Source organism: Furipterus horrens, unplaced genomic scaffold (assembly GCF_987537825.1).
Source record: "Furipterus horrens unplaced genomic scaffold, mFurHor1.1.pri manual_scaffold_10, whole genome shotgun sequence".
Taxonomy (NCBI): domain Eukaryota; kingdom Metazoa; phylum Chordata; class Mammalia; order Chiroptera; family Furipteridae; genus Furipterus; species Furipterus horrens.
In genome coordinates, this window is record NW_028327180.1 from 43,084,751 (window position 1) to 43,102,057 (window position 17,307).

At 48.1% G+C, this 17,307-nt stretch overlaps 1 protein-coding gene across 1 annotated transcript in view; it reads left to right on the plus strand.

Moving 5' to 3' along the window:
- The window catches only part of LDLR (low density lipoprotein receptor), a 39,491-nt gene extending 22,331 nt beyond the window's left edge, over window positions 1-17,160 (plus strand). Inside the window, exons 7-18 of the mRNA XM_090289609.1 lie at window positions 226-345; window positions 830-955; window positions 3,013-3,184; window positions 3,285-3,509; window positions 5,236-5,354; window positions 5,663-5,802; window positions 7,113-7,254; window positions 7,344-7,496; window positions 10,709-10,804; window positions 13,144-13,221; window positions 14,611-14,768; window positions 15,469-17,160. Coding sequence (XP_090145735.1) covers window positions 226-345; window positions 830-955; window positions 3,013-3,184; window positions 3,285-3,509; window positions 5,236-5,354; window positions 5,663-5,802; window positions 7,113-7,254; window positions 7,344-7,496; window positions 10,709-10,804; window positions 13,144-13,221; window positions 14,611-14,768; window positions 15,469-15,504 — 1,565 coding nt within the window. The 3' untranslated portion in view covers window positions 15,505-17,160. The remainder of the gene's footprint in view (window positions 1-225; window positions 346-829; window positions 956-3,012; window positions 3,185-3,284; window positions 3,510-5,235; window positions 5,355-5,662; window positions 5,803-7,112; window positions 7,255-7,343; window positions 7,497-10,708; window positions 10,805-13,143; window positions 13,222-14,610; window positions 14,769-15,468) is intronic.
- Window positions 17,161-17,307: the final 147 nt, after the last annotated feature.

Sequence of the window (17,307 nt, forward strand, 5' to 3'; positions counted from 1 at the left end):
TGCCCTGGGCTCAAGTCTAGCTTAGTCACTCAGCATAATGTCCCCCAGGTTCGTCTGTGGCATAGCACATGACAATGGCTACTTTAAGTCCTCTTAGGGGTCACGGTACTTCACTGGCCTCACATTCGTTGTGGTGATTTGATAAAGACAGTGAAATAGAGATGGTGGCTGGGAAGGGGTGAGTGGAGGCCTGAGCATGACCGGCCCGCGTCCCCACCGGCACAGGGACCAACGAGTGCTCGGACAGCAACGGCGGCTGCTCCCACGTCTGCAATGACCTCAAGATCGGCTACGAGTGCCTATGCCCTAAGGGCTTCCGGCTGGCGGACCAGCTAAGATGTGAAGGTGATTCCCAAGCAGGGTGGGCTCCAGGCCTCCGCAGCCCTTCCCTCTGACATGGTGGCCAAACCTTCTGTGCCTTGGTTTCCCCGTTTCGTGGGCAGTCCCCACTCACAAGGCTGTTAGGAGGACTTAACCAGATGCCACAGGCACGGGATGTCTAGCACAGGCTTAGCCCATGAGGAGCACTTGTTCCTTGCCTTTTGGGATTAATAATTATAAAAGAAATCTTGGCCGATGCAACTTTGTCCTATTGGCCTTACCCCAGGGCTGAGTGGTGAGGTCGGGGTCGTTGTTGGAGAGGATTCTTAGCTGTTTTCATGATTTTATGTCTGAACCTCATAATCACTGAGACACCAGCCCCTGAGGTCTTCCCCAGAGGCGATGGTTGTCCCCCATTTGCTGTCGTGGGGCACAGCTTTGGGTTGGAGCCTGTCACTCTACCTGTGGGGGAGACACTGCAAACCTCTTTCTCTGTCCTAACTTTTAGATATTGACGAGTGTCAGGACCCCGACGCCTGCAGCCAACTCTGTGTGAACCTGCAGGGCAGCTACAAGTGCGAGTGTGAAGGGGGCTTCCAGCTGGACCCCCTTACCAAGGCCTGCAAGGCCGTGGGTGAGTGCACAGAGGCAGCGGGAGGGGCTGGCCTGGCCACTCCAAGAGCAGCCCCTGGGGAATTGCATCATCTGTACTTTGCAGACCAAAATGACCTGCGGACAGTGCTCCTGTGACCTCTGGCACATAAAGAAGCAGTGCAGTTAGCAATTGAGGTTGCTAGAAGGCTGCCCTCATGTTGTTGCGTCTCAGCAGACACAGGTCAACCCCTTGGGAGATGGTTTGCAGCCCCCAGGCCCTTCCTGGGACTTAAAGGACTAAGAGGTAGAAAGTCATGGCCCCAAACAGCCTGCACCTCCTCCAGTGCCTCTCATTAGCTAAAGGTACTTGCACCCAAAAAAATCAAATGCACTTAAAAGAGACCAAAATATAATGGCTCATAATGAAACAAAATAGTAGAAATAGTTGAGTCTTTTTCCTATCTGAGGTTTAGGTTAGACCTCCAAACATGTACTAATTCTTAAAATCACCCAAATCAAGGGATCCGTGTTTTTGAAGGCATCATTGACCTGGTAGATTGTCACCCTGAAGGTCGTCCAAATGTTCTTTGTTTTGCGTCATGGGCTGCCAATCTTGCAGTGTGAATCCAGTGAGGGTCAATTTTGAAGAAATATTTTAGAGTTTCTTCTGTTTCCCTAAGAGTCTCATAGGCTTTAATTCCTTCTTCCCTGTTGTCATCCCTTTAGACAGCCCCCAGTTCTTCCTTCGTCACATCCCCATGCATGTCCCTGTTCTGGAGAAAATGGGGGGCTGAATTCCTGAAATCCTCCAGGATTTGAGATTATACTTTCTTTCCAGCCTGCAGGGGTCAGTATCTACAGATGCCATCCCGGCGTCATGGGGAGGAATATCCTGGGTGAGGTCAGGTGTAGAAGTAGTCAGTTTGTTAGTGCTTATTGGTATGGTGTTTATAGCACAGACCTCAGAATCAGAGAGACCCAGGTTCAAATCCTGGCCCTGTCACTCACTAGCTGTGTGACCATGGGCAAGTCACTTTCCCTCTCTGAGATGCAATCCCTTTATCTGTAAAAAGGATTGACAACAGCACTTGCCTTGTAGGAGTGTAAGGATCAATGAGGGAAAACTCAGTAGGAAAAACAATGAAAAGAATTCCCCACTCTAAGGCATCATTCTGTACACATTAACTGTTATTGTTTCTTTATCTTTCTGTTCTAAAATGTATAATGCTGGAAGCCAGATGTTTTCAAATGCAGCTTTTTTTTTTTTTTTTTTTTTAAGATTTCATTTTATTTTTTAGAGCAAAGGGAGAGAGAAAAAGAGGGAAACATTGATGTGTGAGAGAAGCATTGACTGGTTGCTTCTCACATGCCCCCAAGTGGGGACCTGACCCACAACCCAGGCATGTGCCCTGACCAGGAATTGAACCAGCGACCTTTCAGTTTGCAGGCTGACCCTCTAACAAGCCGCATCAGCCAGAGCAAATGTAGCTTTTATTATTATGTACTTATGGTGAGGCCAACAGATCAGGAGAGGCTGCCATTGAAAAGACAGTTTGTCACTCAGAGATCCGAGGAGGAGGGACACAGTACACCACCCAGGACCCCACAGGGAAGCACCAATATCAGTCAGGCAGCAGAAGAAGTATGAGCAAGAGCCTTTGTTGTGGTCTTCTTGGAAAGAAACACGTGAGGCAAGGTAAATAGGCTTAGGATTGGCTAGTTTGAATAATTTCAGTGGGTTCTGGGGTGTAGGGACTGTCCCTGGTTGTCTGGTTCCTGGCCCTGGGGTGACCAGGACAAGGGTATAGTGGCCTGGAGTGTGAGGAGGTGAGGAGATGGGGCATGTGGGCTGCTTAGTTTGCATTTCAGGCAAGTGGGTAACTATTTCTAGGAACCATCTAGGCCTGGGGGGTACCATCCCTCCCAGATCTGCGAGGCCCTGGAGTCAGAGCATCGGACCCGCGTGGTTAATACACCAGGGAGACGCTTTCCTCCCCATGTCCTGGGTGTCTCCTCTTGCTCAGTCAGATGCCACAGGGCAACAGATGGGTGACATGGTCCTTTCCGCTCCCCTGAGTGCCCTTTGTGACTCCGCAGGCAGCATCGCCTACCTCTTTTTCACCAACCGCCACGAGGTGAGGAAGATGACACTGGACCGCAGTGAGTACACCAGCCTCATCCCAAACCTGAAGAACGTGGTCGCCCTGGACATGGAGGTGGCCAGCAACAGAGTCTACTGGTCCGATTTGTCCCTAAAGAAGATCTACAGGTGAGCCTCAGCCCAAACCCAGCCCAACCCTGCGTAAAACAATGGCCCCTGGCACCAACTCCCTCCTCCTCCTCCTCCTCCTCCTCCTCCTCCTCCTCAGTACCCAGATCCACAGGGTGCCGAATGTCTCCTATGACACCATCATTGGCGAGGACCTTCACGCCCCCGACGGGCTGGCAGTGGACTGGATCCACGGCAACATATACTGGACCGACTCCATCCTGGGCACCATCTCTGTGGCTGACACCAAGGGCGTGAAGAGAAAGACCCTCTTTAAGGAAAAAGGCTCCAAACCGAGGGCCATTGTGGTGGATCCTGTGAATGGGTGGGTACCCCACAGCTAAGGGTACATACAGAGAGAGTGAAGGACCAGTGAGGGCTTGTGGGGCGGGGGTGTTTGTGCCTGAAGTAGGCTAGACTGAGTGGGGTGGGGGCTGGCATGGGGGGCCTTCCCCACATGCCCTTTGGTGCCATGAGGACCCATCCCTCTGATGTTTGCTGTGTCACCTGAAACGGAAGCAGACCCTGAAAAGTCCTGCCCTATGGAATAGAGTCCAAAACCAGAAATTAAAACACTGATTTAAATTGGTATAAGAAATTCATATTTATTAGAAATTAGAAAATAAAACTCTCAGATTTAGTCTTTGTGCTGGGATAGGATTGGAGAAAAGTAAAAATGCACATGTCCCATGTCGATCAATAGGCAGGTTTTTCAAGGGCATGACTGGGAGTGAAGGTCACCACCATGTGGAGGCCACAGGCAGTTGTGTGCAGGAACTCGTGGCTGATTCAGCAACCCCAGGGCCCATGGGAACAGGTCACTTGGAGGAAAACGTGGCCCCATCTGTACCTGTCAGAACACGTCTGCCACCACAGCACATCACGTGTGGAATTTCACAATTCCAGAGGGGCAATGACAACCCTGGGAGTTGGGGGGAACTGTAATCAGAGGAAAGGGAGCACTTGGCTGTGAGTATGAGTCAGCTAGGACAGACCCTGTGGTGGAGGTGGGCCAGGCAGGCCTGGGTCCCCCGCGTGGGCCTTGATTTATTTAACTGCTATTCAGCATGTGAAATTTTAGAATTTTATCTCCTTTTTTCTTCGACCACTCACAAATAACACTGCTTTATTGTAGTGGTCTGGAACCAAACCTTCAATATCTCTGAGGTATGCCTATATACATATATATTTGAAAAGCAAAAAAATAAAAATTTAAATTTAAAAATTGCAAAAAAAATTATAGAACTTCTCAGAAAGTAGTGTTAGAATTTAGAGTCCTGGGCCCCAGTCCTGATATTGGAATCAAAACCTCCTTTTGTTGGCCCTGGCTGAGTAGCTCAGTTGGTCAGAACATTGTGCTGATATACCAAGGTTGTGAGTTCGATGCCCAGTGAGAGCACACACAAGAAACAATCAACGAATGCATAAATAAGTGGAACAATAAATCAGTATTCCTCTCTCAAAAACAAAAACTTTCCTTTGTTCTTTTTAAGATTTTATTTATTTCTTAGACAGAGGGGAAAGGAGGGAGAAAGAGAGGGAAAGAAACATTGATGTGCGATTGGTTGCCTCTCACACGCCTCCAACTGGGGTCCTGTCCAGAAACCCAGGCATGTGCCCTGACCGGGAATGGAACCAGCGACCTTTTGGTTCACAGATTGACACTCAAATCACTGAGTCATGCCAGCCAGGGCAGATTTTATTTATTTTTTAGTGAGAGGGGAAGGGAGGGAGAGAAACATCCATGTCCCGGACCTGGCTCACAACCCAGGCACATGTCCTAACCAGGAATGGAACTGGCGACCTTTTGGTTCACAAGCCAACGCTCAACCCATTGAGCCACATCAGCTAGGGCTCCCTTTGCTCTTGAAGGTTCTAAAATCCTGCCAGGTCTCGTAAGATTGGGAAGCAGAAGGAACCAATCTGGGGTCTCCCTGGGGACTGTTTTGGAGTTCTGGCCTGGCTGCTTCGGGAGGAAGCTGCCCTTCAGCAATGGCTGGGAGCTGCCCCCACTGACATCTGCCTATCTGTTCTCACTGCTTTCCCTCCAGCTTCATGTACTGGACAGACTGGGGAACTCCTGCCAAGATCAAGAAGGGAGGCCTGAATGGTGTGGATGTTCACTCACTGGTGACGGAGAACATCCAGTGGCCTAATGGCATCACTCTGGGTATGTTTGAGGGACAGTGGTCCCTGGGAGTCGAGCATAGTCTAGAGGGGAGAGAGAGTGGCCAGACCACCCCTAGGTTTTTGCACCTGTAACTAAATACATCACCCAGTCCCACACCCCACCCCGAGTGTGCCCCACCCCCAGAATTTGGTTCAGGCTCACACATGGAGGTGGGGGGCTCAGAGCTGCTTTTCTGGGCATGTTTCTGCTGGGTCCTTTGGGGGCCCCTTTCTGCAGCCAAGTGTCCATGTCCAAAGGCCCCTCCAGCATCAGCATGTGGCCTCTCATTGTCCACCTGTGGGTTCTAGATCTTTCCAATGGCCGCCTCTACTGGGTTGACTCCAAACTCCACTCCATCTCCAGCATCGATGTCAATGGAAGAAACCGGAAGATAATTTTGGAGGACAAGAAAAAGCTGGCGCACCCCTTCTCCTTGGCCATCTTTGAGGTGGGGGCTGGGAGCACAGAGTTGCTCCTTCGGGGCCTGAGGGAATTCGCGGCCAAGAGCTGTTCACTGAGGGCCACTCCTACGTGAGGCATGAGTGCTCACACTAACAGGTCAACGAACTGCCTAGTTCAGTCAAGCTAAGACTAGCTCAGAAAACTGCTTATGACTGAAGAGGCCTTAGACCTGGAGCTATTTCTGTTTTAGTCTTACCAAGAGTCTTGAAAGGTGTAAAGCAGCAGTTCTCGTACAGAGGCCATCTTGCCATCCAGGGGACATTTGGAAATGTCTGGAGACTTTTTTTTTTTAAATATTTTATTTATTTTTAGAGAGAGGGGAAGCGAGGGAGAAAGAGAGGGGAGAGAAACATAGATCGGCCTGCAACCCAGGCATGTGCCCTGACCAGGAATTGAATGGGTGACCTTTTGGTTCATAGGATGGTATTCAATCCACTGAGCCACACAGTCAGGATGTCTGGAGGCTTTGTAATTGTCACATCTTGATGGGGTGGGGTGGGGGGGTTCTAAAATACACATAACATGAAATGTACCATCTAGTGGAGTTCTAGATGGCATCTAATGGGTGAAGGCCAGGGATGCTGCTAAACAGCGTACAGGAGGTGGGTACCATGAAGAATTATCTGGCCCCAAATAGCACCCCAGTGGAGGAATTTTGCTCTAAAGAAATATTGTTATATTGATTTACCCATGTTCAAGCAGCCCGATTCACAATGGCCAAGAGGTGAAAGCAACCTGGTGTCTGTCGAGAATGAATGGATGGACAAAATATGCTATATCCATTGTGGGGTATTATTCAACCTTAACAAGGAAGGACATTCTGACACATGCTTTACATGAATAAACTTTGGAGACATTATGCTGAGTGAAGTAAGCCAGATACAAAAGGACAAACAGTGTATGATTCTACTTACATGAGGACCCTTGAGCAGCCAGATCCATAGAGAAAGAAAGAATGGTGGGCACCTGGGGCTGGAGGAGGAGGAGGAGGAAGGGGAGTTAGTGTTTAATGGGGACAGAGTTTCAGTTTGGGAAGATGAGAAAGTTCTGGAGATGGATGGTGGTGATGGCTGCACGACAGTGTGTGCTTAATGCCATAGAACTGGACACAAATTATTAAGATGGTACATTACATGTTATGTATATTTTACCACGATTAAATTTTTTTAAAGAAATGATGCTACCACTTACAACTGCGTCTTTCCAGAGAACCCCAGAGATTCAGGGGTTGGGAAGACTGGTCTGTCCCACACCAGTGGTTAATGGGCTCTCTCATCTTCCTTAATGCCCATGCAGGATAAAGTATTTTGGACAGATATCATCAATGAAGCCATTTTCAGTGCCAACCGCCTCACAGGGTCTGACATTAATCTGATGGCAGAAAACCTGTTGTCCCCAGAGGACATTGTTCTTTTCCACAACCTCACACAGCCAAGAGGTAAAGATAAGTTGGCTGGCCCCTCCCCCACTTCCCTGACAGAGCTCTGACCTTGTTCTTGCATTGACTCCCTGCCTTTTCCTCCCCAGGGGTGAACTGGTGTGAGAAGACCACCCTCCCCAATGGTGGTTGCCAGTACCTGTGTCTCCCGGCCCCCCAGATCAATCTGCACTCACCCAGGTTCACCTGCGCCTGCCCGGACAGCATGCTGCTGGCCCAGGACAGGAGGAGCTGCCTCACAGGTGGGGATGCCAGCCAGCCTAGCACATGTCTTGCTTCCCACCATGAAGCTCAGCCCTGCAGCCCTTCCTGAGCTTCTCTCTGCTGGTCTGTCAAATGGGAGAGCGAGGCCCCGGGAGGCCGTTATAAGGGCTCCTCAGCTGGGATAACCATAGGCTGCCTTTCTGGAATGTTGGGCATAACAGTACTGGGCTGGACAATTAGACAGACTCAGTTTCCCTTTGATGTCTAGTCCACTCTGTCCCAGCTCCCTTGGGAAGTGACTGATTTTAGATGCAGATGTCAAGTGAGGAATGGCCCTCTTCTATTCTTATTTTTTTTTATGTTGCTAAAATAATTGATTTTATTTCAAATATTAATGTTTTTCTTATGTCTTTTGGTATGTCCATTCTTGCAAGCTTTAAAGGTCCAGGAAGTTTACCCATCAGCTTAATGTACTTTAATTTTCCCCAAAGATCATAGGTTGGTTATTTTGAGGAGGGGGAAAATTCTCTCTCTCTCTCTCTCTCTCTCTTAGCTTTTACTTATTTATTTTTAGAGAGAGGGGAAGCGAGGGTGAGAGGGAGAGAAACACTGATGTGCAAGGAAAATATTGATCGGTTGCCTCTCACATGCCCACACCAGGGACCTAGCTTGCAATCCAAACATGTGCCTTGACTGGGAATTGAACCAGTGATGTTTAGGTTTGCAGGATGATGCCCAACCCACTGAGCCACATCTTGCAGGATGGAAAAATCTCTTACATTTAGAAATTTATAAAAACACTGTGGACTTTAATGTGTGATTCTAAGGCTTCATTCTAAAAAAAAAAAAAAAAAAAAAGTAGTTTATTTTTTTCTTGCTACAGCCATAAATATTTTTGTTCTTTCATTTTAGTTTGAAAAATTTTTTCTTACTACCTTTAAGCTTATCCTTTCAACTCCTATGAAAATATTTTGCTATCGTGTGTTTGGGTGTTTCATTTTATCTTTTTCTGCATGTCTTGATTATTTCTTATTATCTTATGTTCATTTTATTTTAAAATTTGAAAACTTACACAGACAAATTGAGCTACATTTTGCTCAAAGTTGTTTTTTCAGCCCTTGACCAGATCTGTAGGTCACCTGTGTGTAGGAAAAAGGTGTGAAGAGCCTCTGGTAGCATCATACGTTCTCCCTCAAGTGAAAGCTTGTGCTAAAGTACTGGTGGCTTATAAGCCTATACCTGCTATGATACAAATATGCCCTAAGAATGACAGACCAGACTCTTAAGAAACTACTTACCCCTAGCTGCTGTGGCTCAGTGGATTGAGCATCAGCCTGCGAACCAAGTGTCACTGGTTCGATTCCCAGTCAGGCACATGACTAGGTTGCACGTCAGGTCCCCAAAGGTCCCCAGTTGGGGGCGTGAGTGAGAGGCAACCACACAGCAATGTTTCTCTCCCTCTCTTTCTCCTTTTCCCTCTCTCTAAAAATAAATAAATAAATAAATTTAGTTTAAAAAATAAGACTTAAAAAGAAAAAAAGAAACTACTTGCCTGAAACTAATGATAGAGTAGCCTCAGATCCTTAGATAACAAAAGAGTAAGATTTCATTGAGAGACAGACAGAGAAACATCGATTTGGAGTTCCACTTCTTTATGCATTCATTGGTTGATTCTTGTATGTGCCCTGATCAGAGATCGAACCAGCAACACTGGCATATCGGGATGACACTCCAACCGACTGAGCTACCCAACCAGGGCGTATGTACTCTCTCAGCACTTAGCTGTCCAGCATTAGTGCTAACAGTTGTTCCTTCTTGTGCATAACAAGCAGTGTGGACAAGACTGCCATCTTCCTTTCTGTCTTCTTTTTCCTTTTCTCTTCTTTCTGTAGGGTTGGGGTCATTCATCTTGTTTTCATAGTATTGTCCATCATTATAGTCATTGTTTTGCCCTTACATCCAGTAACTTAAAAAAAAGAGCTTCACCTTAGGCTTGAGGCTTATTGGCTGTGGTTCTATGTGGTGCTTCTCAGCAGTGCCTAGCAGCCGACTTAGAACTTAGCGGACAGGGGGGATCCGACTGTTGAATTAAAGCACGGAGAAGGCCTGCAAGACAGAGGGCGGGGAGCTCATGCAGGGTGTACACCTCAAGGTCTCATGAGGTTGCAAAGTGTCAGCCAGGACTGCAGTCATTTGAAAGTTTGACTGGGGCTGGAATGTCTGCTCTAGGTTCGCTTGTTCAGATAGCTGTTGGTAGTAGGACTCAGTTTCATGCTGGTTGTTGGCAAAGGCCTTAGTTTTTCACGCATGGGCCTATCCACAGGGCTGCCTGAGTGGATTCATAAGGCTACTCCTAATGAATGACACGGCGTTACGCACTGAATGTTGTGATTCCCTCCTCCCCAGAGTTTATGTGTTGAAAGTATATTGTTGAAATACGATCTGCCCTGTTCAATTCGTATCCTCAGAGAAAGTTTCGATTTGGAATCAGAGGGTCCATAACACTGAAAATTACCCTTTTTGAAAGTGGATATTAAAACGGGGGGCCCTTGAAAACAGAGCTCCATATTAGACCCATCTGCTTCCCAAAAGAAACCATTAATGAAGGTATCTGGAGGCTTTCAGGCTCCAAGTAGAGGAATTCCCCGAGGACCTCCTCATTACTCAGTTTGATCAGCGAAAAACACTGAGTGTGCCAGTCACTGCTGAAGGAACAAGACATTTTCAGGCACTGAATGAAGCTGGAGCCTGGGAAACAATCCTTTGAAAATACCTAACTCCTAACGTACCTGGGAGACTGTCCGCAGGGATGGGGCGAGCTTTCCCCTCCTGAGATCTCCCCATCCCAATACCATGGCACCTACTCATTGCAGTGTGAAATCTCTTCAGCAGAGCAGAGACAGACACACATTAGGCAGAGCCAGAGATTTCATAAGCTCGTCTCTACTGACCTCAAAGCAGTGAGATGGAGTTCAAGTTCCCAGGGAAAACCTGAGTGCCATTTCTCCCCACCCACTGTCACTTTATTTCCATGTAAAATCCCTCCACCCCTCCAGAAACAAGAACTAAAAAACCATAAGAAAAAAAGAAAGAAAGAAAAATATTAGTGGGTTTGTGTTTTCACTGCTTTTGTTTTCAGTTATTTCTGTATAGCTGTTGGCACTCACTGGCATGTGTTGTTGTAAGCAGTGCAGAGCTATCAGAGCGCTCCTCAGGCTGCAGGGTACTCAGGAAATGTTTATTCTTTCAGACACTAGCCCTGTAGTGACCACCCGGGGACCCACTGTGGTTCACGCGACTGTGGCCAATTCTGAGCTCACCACCTCCAAGACAGTGCATCACCAAGGTAATGGCTGGGACTACTCTGGCCCCAGTTCATCCTGATGAGCATCTAGATGTCTCCTTCAGAGGCCAGAGCAAAGAGCTAGAAAGTGGAGTCAGTTTTGGCTGACTCTCTCTTATGTGGCCGGTGTATCTCTGAAGCTTAAGTTTCCCTACCTATAAAAAAGAGGCTAGTAACAGTGCCCACCCCCACCCCCAGTAATAGTGGGGATCACAGGCGCTAACCCATGTGAAGAGTCTGAGCACATGGTGGCTGCTGATCCCAGAGTCTGCCAGGTGCAGGGGCCCAGGAGTTTGAAATGTTACCCAGGCCCATTCACCGCCCTGGTCTCCGGGCAGTGTGTGCCTGGCCGGGCCAGGACGAGGGTGAGGTAGATGAGGTATCCTCAGGACAACATCTGAAGGGCACCAAGAAACCTAAGACTCAAATAATACTTTAATCTGGTATTTTATTTTTTAATTTTATTAAATATTTTATTTATTCCTTTTTAGAGAGAGGGGAAAGGAGAGCGAAAGAGAGGGAGGGAAATATCGATGTGTGAGAGAAACATTGATCAGTTGCCTCCCACACATGCCCTAGCCAGAGACAGGGCCCACAACCTGGGCATGTGCCCTGACCAGGAATCAAACCAGCAACCCCTTGCTTTTCAGGTTGATGCTCAACCAACTGAGCTACACTCGTCAGGGCTAATCTGGTATTTAAAAAAAAACCAAATCGCCGAACTATAGCCTGTGGGGCCAACCACTTGATCTTGTAAACAAAGTTTGATCAGAACCAGGGTCTTAGTAAGGCAGGATCATTCAAATGTAGTGTCAAATCCAGTTTTGCTAAAAATCTGGATATTTTGTTCATCATAGGGTGTTGGAATTAATTTCGACTTTTAAATATAACGTTTTAAAGTACTACTGAATTACTGAGTTTTGCGGGGAGCCTCTAAGGTTTGTGCCTGAGGCCCTTGACTCATTCTCCTCACTCTAACTTGGCCTCAAGGTCATGACCTCCTTGGAGGCGATTAGAGCTGGGCTCTCTGTGAATTGACCAAAGACCCACCGTTCACGTCTTTTTCCACCAGAGGGCGCCCGACCTGGTTTTTGAGCAGCTGGAAATGGATCTCATGGACTTTCCTGGCCAGAAAAAAAATGTCACATCAGCACGTTTCAGACACTTCCCACCCCCCTCAGAGTAGCTGAAGCCTTTGTTCAAACGAGATTAAAACAAGAACTGCTGTGCTTACGGGGTGCCTGGAACCCTTCTCGCTGGGATGAGGGGTAGAGGAGCACTGCTTGAAAAACCATTTCACAGACAGGCTCATCCAGGGCTCTGGAATTTAGCAAAGGAACTCTTTAAAAGGAAAACTCCAAAACTCTGCTGCTGCCCTAAATTATTGTTGTTACAAGGTTTCTTAAAAATGTGCCCGGGCTGGTGTGGCTCAGTAAATTGAATGCTAGCCTGTGAATCAAAAGGTCACTGGTTCGATTCCAATCAGGGCACATGCCTGGGTTGCAGGCCAGGTCCCCAGTTGGGGACGGGCGAGAAGCAATCAATTGATATATTTTTCCCACATTGCTGTTTCTCTCTCTCTTTCTCCCTCCCTTCCCCTCTCTCTCTGAAAAACTAAAATCTTTTTTTAAAATGCACAAATGTAATATTGGATATAAATTTCATATACACATGTGCAACAGCTGTTAGAATTAAAACCTAGGTGGATTTGAATATAATTCATGATGGTAATCACAGCTCACAGATGTGGCTTATTCGGTCTTTCTAGCCCATTTGCTTCTTTAGAGACCTTTAAATGTTTGTTTGCATGGAGCCCCTTTGTTGTCTGGCCCGGGTGCTTTGTGTGATTAGTGGTTATGTAATGAGGTGTCTTCCCACACCCCAATATTTTTTATTAGCTAGGGACAGTTGACACCGGACTGTGAGGTTTAATGCGATCCAACCCGTGCTCTGGACCTGGTGAACCCCATCCAGAATAGGCTCATTCCTATCCAGTGCAGAGTCAGACTGAAAAATTTCACCAGTGACCATTGAAAATGTAACTGCAGGCTTTTACCTTGGAGATCGATGGTCCTTTTTCTCCAGGTCCTCTCGATGCTGAGCTAAAGAACCCTCTTAATACTGCACTGAGTCCCATAATTCTGATGGCTAACGATTAAGACCCTGGTACAAGCCAGCATGGTGCCCCTCAAACCTGGGAGGTGCTCCAGTTTTCTCTGAACTTTTAAAGGCAATGAGATGTGTCAGGTGTTTTCCTTTGGGTGTCAGTGAGTACACACCTGCTGTGCTTCCACGGCCGTGACTGAGGATCTGAGCCTCACCTGCTCCCTTCTCCCCTGCAGCCTCGGGCGGCACTGATAACAAAGGGGACCAGGAGAGGCCCAGGAGCGTGGGCGTGCTGTACATTGTCCTTCCCATTGGTAAGCCCACTGGCCGGCCCTCCCTCCGCTCCCTCACCTCCCTGCTTAGCCACCTTTTCTCCCAGGAGTGGGGTGTCCCCGCTTTGTGTCCTATTCATCACTGCACTCCCCTTTCTAGCTTCATTCATTTAACAAATCTAGTTGAGTGCCTATTGTGTACCAAGCCTGCTTCTGGGCACTGGGGACACAGCTGTGAAGGAAATAAACACCCCATCCCCTGGGAGCTGATGTGCCAGGTGGGAAGATGGGTCTGAGGTCCTGGATGTGCAGTGATGGGTGCTGCAGACAAGGCTTCCCTGACACCTGGGGGAGATAAGGTGATGGTTCTCTTGCAGGGGCAAGTTGGGAGGGCTGTCAATCATAGCTCAGCTTCACACCCATGTTCCTTTTCTGAGGAAATCTTCTTGAAGTGTCCCTTCAACACCCAGCCTGCCCTCAGATACCTGCATTTTGGTGCCCAGCAGTCACCTGACTGTGGCTTGACAGACGTGGCAAGTGGGACTCTCCCTACCCTGGTGGCTGCCAAGGGTGGCACCTGCCCTACTTCTTCCCAGTGGAGACTAAGTCTCTCCCACCCTCTGGGCACTGGCCAGAATATTTTATTTTTTATTATTTTTTTAATTTTATTTTTTGGTTTTTCAATTACAGTTGTCCCATTTTTCCCCCATTGCTCCCGCCCACCCAGCCCACCCCTTCTCCCACAATCATATCCCTCCACGTTGTCCGTGGCCATGAGTCATTTATACACGTTCCTTGACTAAACCCTTCCCTTACTTATTCCCCTTCTCTCCCTCCCCCCTCCCCCCTATTGACTGTTATTCTGCTCCTTGTCCTATTTAGTTCGTTTGTTTATGTTGTTCTTTAGTTTCCTGTATTAGGTGATATCATATGGTATTTTTCTTTCTTTGCCTGGCTTATTTCACTAAACATAATTCTCTCTAGTTCCATCCATGTTGTCGCAAATGGCAGGAGTTCTTTCTTTCTGCTGCATAGTATTCCATTGTGTAAATGTACCACAGTTTTTTGATCCACTCATCTACAGGTGTGGCCAGACTATTTTACAAGGCAGTGCTGGGTAAGCCCTTGGGTGTGCCCTGGATCATCTGAAAAAGCAGTAGTGCCATGTGTGGGTCATCGCAGGGGAAACCTGGAGGAATCCACAGCAGTCTAGCATTTCTAGGGTGAAGCAGATGCAGTGGTCTTAAGTGAGAGACTGGTTGTGCTTATAGGTTTTTTTTTGTTTTTTTACGAAGAACAAGTATTTCTTTAAATCAGAACAAAACCATTAACAAATTAAAAGGCTGGGAGTTTGAAGACAGCATCACTTGTCATTTGGGGCACTGGACAGGGCACAGGACAGGGAATAATACCAGGCTGCCTGTCCCACAGTGCTGCTTACTCTTCTGTGCTTCGGGACCTTCTTCCTCTGGAAGAACTGGCGACTGAAGAACATCAACAGCATCAACTTTGACAACCCTGTGTACCAGAAGACCACGGAGGACGAGGTCCATATCTGTCGTGGCCAGGACGGCTACACCTACCCCTCAGTGAGTGCCCCACCCAGCTGGGAGGCCATGGCTTCTCTGTGAGGGTGTAAGATCCTCCTCCAAAGCCATCCCCATGGTTGCGGAACAGGGAGAGTGGATAAGGAGAAACCATAAGTCATGATAACAGAACAGAGGAAAGCCATTAGAGGCTGGAAGAGAGGGAAGGCAATTTTAGATAAGGTGTTTTGGTGGCCTTCCCTAAGCAGGAAGTGTGTGGTGTTCAGATGCCCTAAGGCTGGCCCATGCCTGGTGTGTTTGAGCATGGTGCCCACACAGTGGCCAGTGTAGCTGGAGCAGAGAAGGAGAAAGAGGGAGGAGACAAGGGCAATGAGTGTGCCTAACAGATGGAGCAGAACTTTGTGGGCCATGGAGAGGACTTGGCTTTGCTCAGAGTGAGCTGAGCGCCATGCAGGGCTCTGGGAAGAGAAGGGACTTGGCCTGCCTTGTGCTTACAAGCACCCCCTGGTGGCCACTGGGGAAGGACAGATCAGGGAAGGGCAAGGGCAAAATCTGACTAGGGTGCTCACATGCGCCCTCTGGAGGCTGTAGGGGCAATAGACTGGGGCCGAGGTCAGTAGCCAGGAGACCAGGGCGGAAGTGATTGTGCTGGTCCAGGCTGGTGATGAGGAGCAGGTGGCCTCTGGCCATGTTTACTGAACGTTGGACTGATTATTTCCGGCGTTTATCGTTTCGTTGACAGAGACAGATGGTCAGGATGGAGGATGACGTGGCATGAGCCACTGCCTTGAGTGCTGTCCCTCCTAAGAACTTGCTGCTGGTCAAGGGCAGGAAGAACACTTTCTCCCCAAACCCTTGACCTTCCCAAAACCCTTCTTCAGACCTCGATACTCTCCTGTTCCGTTCAGAGAAAGAAGTGGCCAAAAGCACTGCCGGCTGCTGCAACTCGATGCTGGCATCCACACGCCTGTCTGCCAGAGTTTTGTTTTATATATTTATTCATCTGGAAGGCAGGCAACAGTGCACATGGAATATATTTTGGTTGAATTATTTTTCTTAACCATCTCTCCTTGACTGTTTCCTCACCTGAGGAACTGATGGATGGAGGGACACAAGGAAGAGAAAGCAAGTGGCTTTCAACACCGAAGTGCAGATGCTTCCCAGAGGGTCACAGGCAGCTGCTGGGCCCCGACTCTCAGGAGTAAATGTGTTTACCTCTGCCTTGCAAGCCTTGATGGACACCAGAGTAAGCTTTTGCTCTGCCACCGCAAGATCAGTATGAAATTAGTGTTTTCTAAGCCAGGTATGTGCCCTCCCCGTAAGCCGGGAAAAGGACTCTGGCATTTGTGTTGACATGGCTGAATCCAGCACACTGGGTTGGCCAGCTGAGCCCCACTCATTCACCAAAACCTCAAAAGTTACCCAGGGAAAGCCTGAGCCATCCATCGCCCTTAGTATTTATTAAGTGCCTGAGGTACCTTGTGTGTGAAGATGAGTAGCCTCCGACCTCTAACCATGTCCTTCAGCCCCAGGGTGGCTGTGTGGACACCAGCCTTGTGCCTCATCCCCAGTCCCTTCCAGGTGCCCTTGCACTTTTCTAGTTAAGGCTTATACATTCTGTAAAGTCTACACTTGTTATTATTTTGCACTGTTTTCTGTTCTGGCTGGGGTGAGCTCCTAGGCCAGAGAAGGCCTGGGGGTTCAGAGGGGATGAGGTGCCATCTCGGGGCCTTTCTCCCAGGGTTTCAAAGCCAAGATCATGATTATCTGGCCAGTGTTTCCACTTCTAGGCACATGCCCCTGAGCCATTAACCTTCCCAACAGGGCAGTTGTCATGGATGGGTGTCCATCTGAAACATGCCTGGTGTTTCTGCCCCAAGACGTCCCTTAGGTGCCATCATTGTATGGGACTTAGGAAACAAGGATGCACTCTGAAATTGTCACACATGTCGCATTTATAACCAAAGAGAGAGTGGAAGGAGCCTCCTGTGGCTTCCTTGTCACCTGTGCCCCACAGGAGCACGAGGCACTGCCCCACCCTGTAGGAAACGGAGAGGAGTTTCTCTTCCTGAGGCCTGTAAATAAACCCCTGGACGTGTGCGTGGGGCATTTTATGTCTGCACTTGGTATATTTGTTGAAACACACATCATTCATATATATGAAAAACAGATGTATTTATTTTTGCAAACCCTGGGTGCTGCATTTGTTTTGTGACCCCGACAAGGTCTGCATTGGGGGTGACCGTCTGAGAGGCCTCATCTTTCTGTGCAGACAACCTGTGCAGCCTGTGCGCAGTGGTCTTCAAGAGAGCTGTGTCCATGTTGCCTCTGTGGGCTGCTTTTGGGGGGGTGGGTCTTGATTTTAAACCACTCTATATAGGATGTTTTTATAGTCTGAATGTCTTACTTGGACTGATTAAATTTCTTAAATGAACCATTTGGTGAAACCTGACACACTTTTGTCTTCTGTTCCCTCACTTCCTCCATCTGTTAGTGGGCTCACCTCAGCAGGGAGAAGGATCTGGAAAGGGAGCATTTCCCCAGAGCTCAGGAGTGTGATGTGCTCAGCGGAGGAGCAACT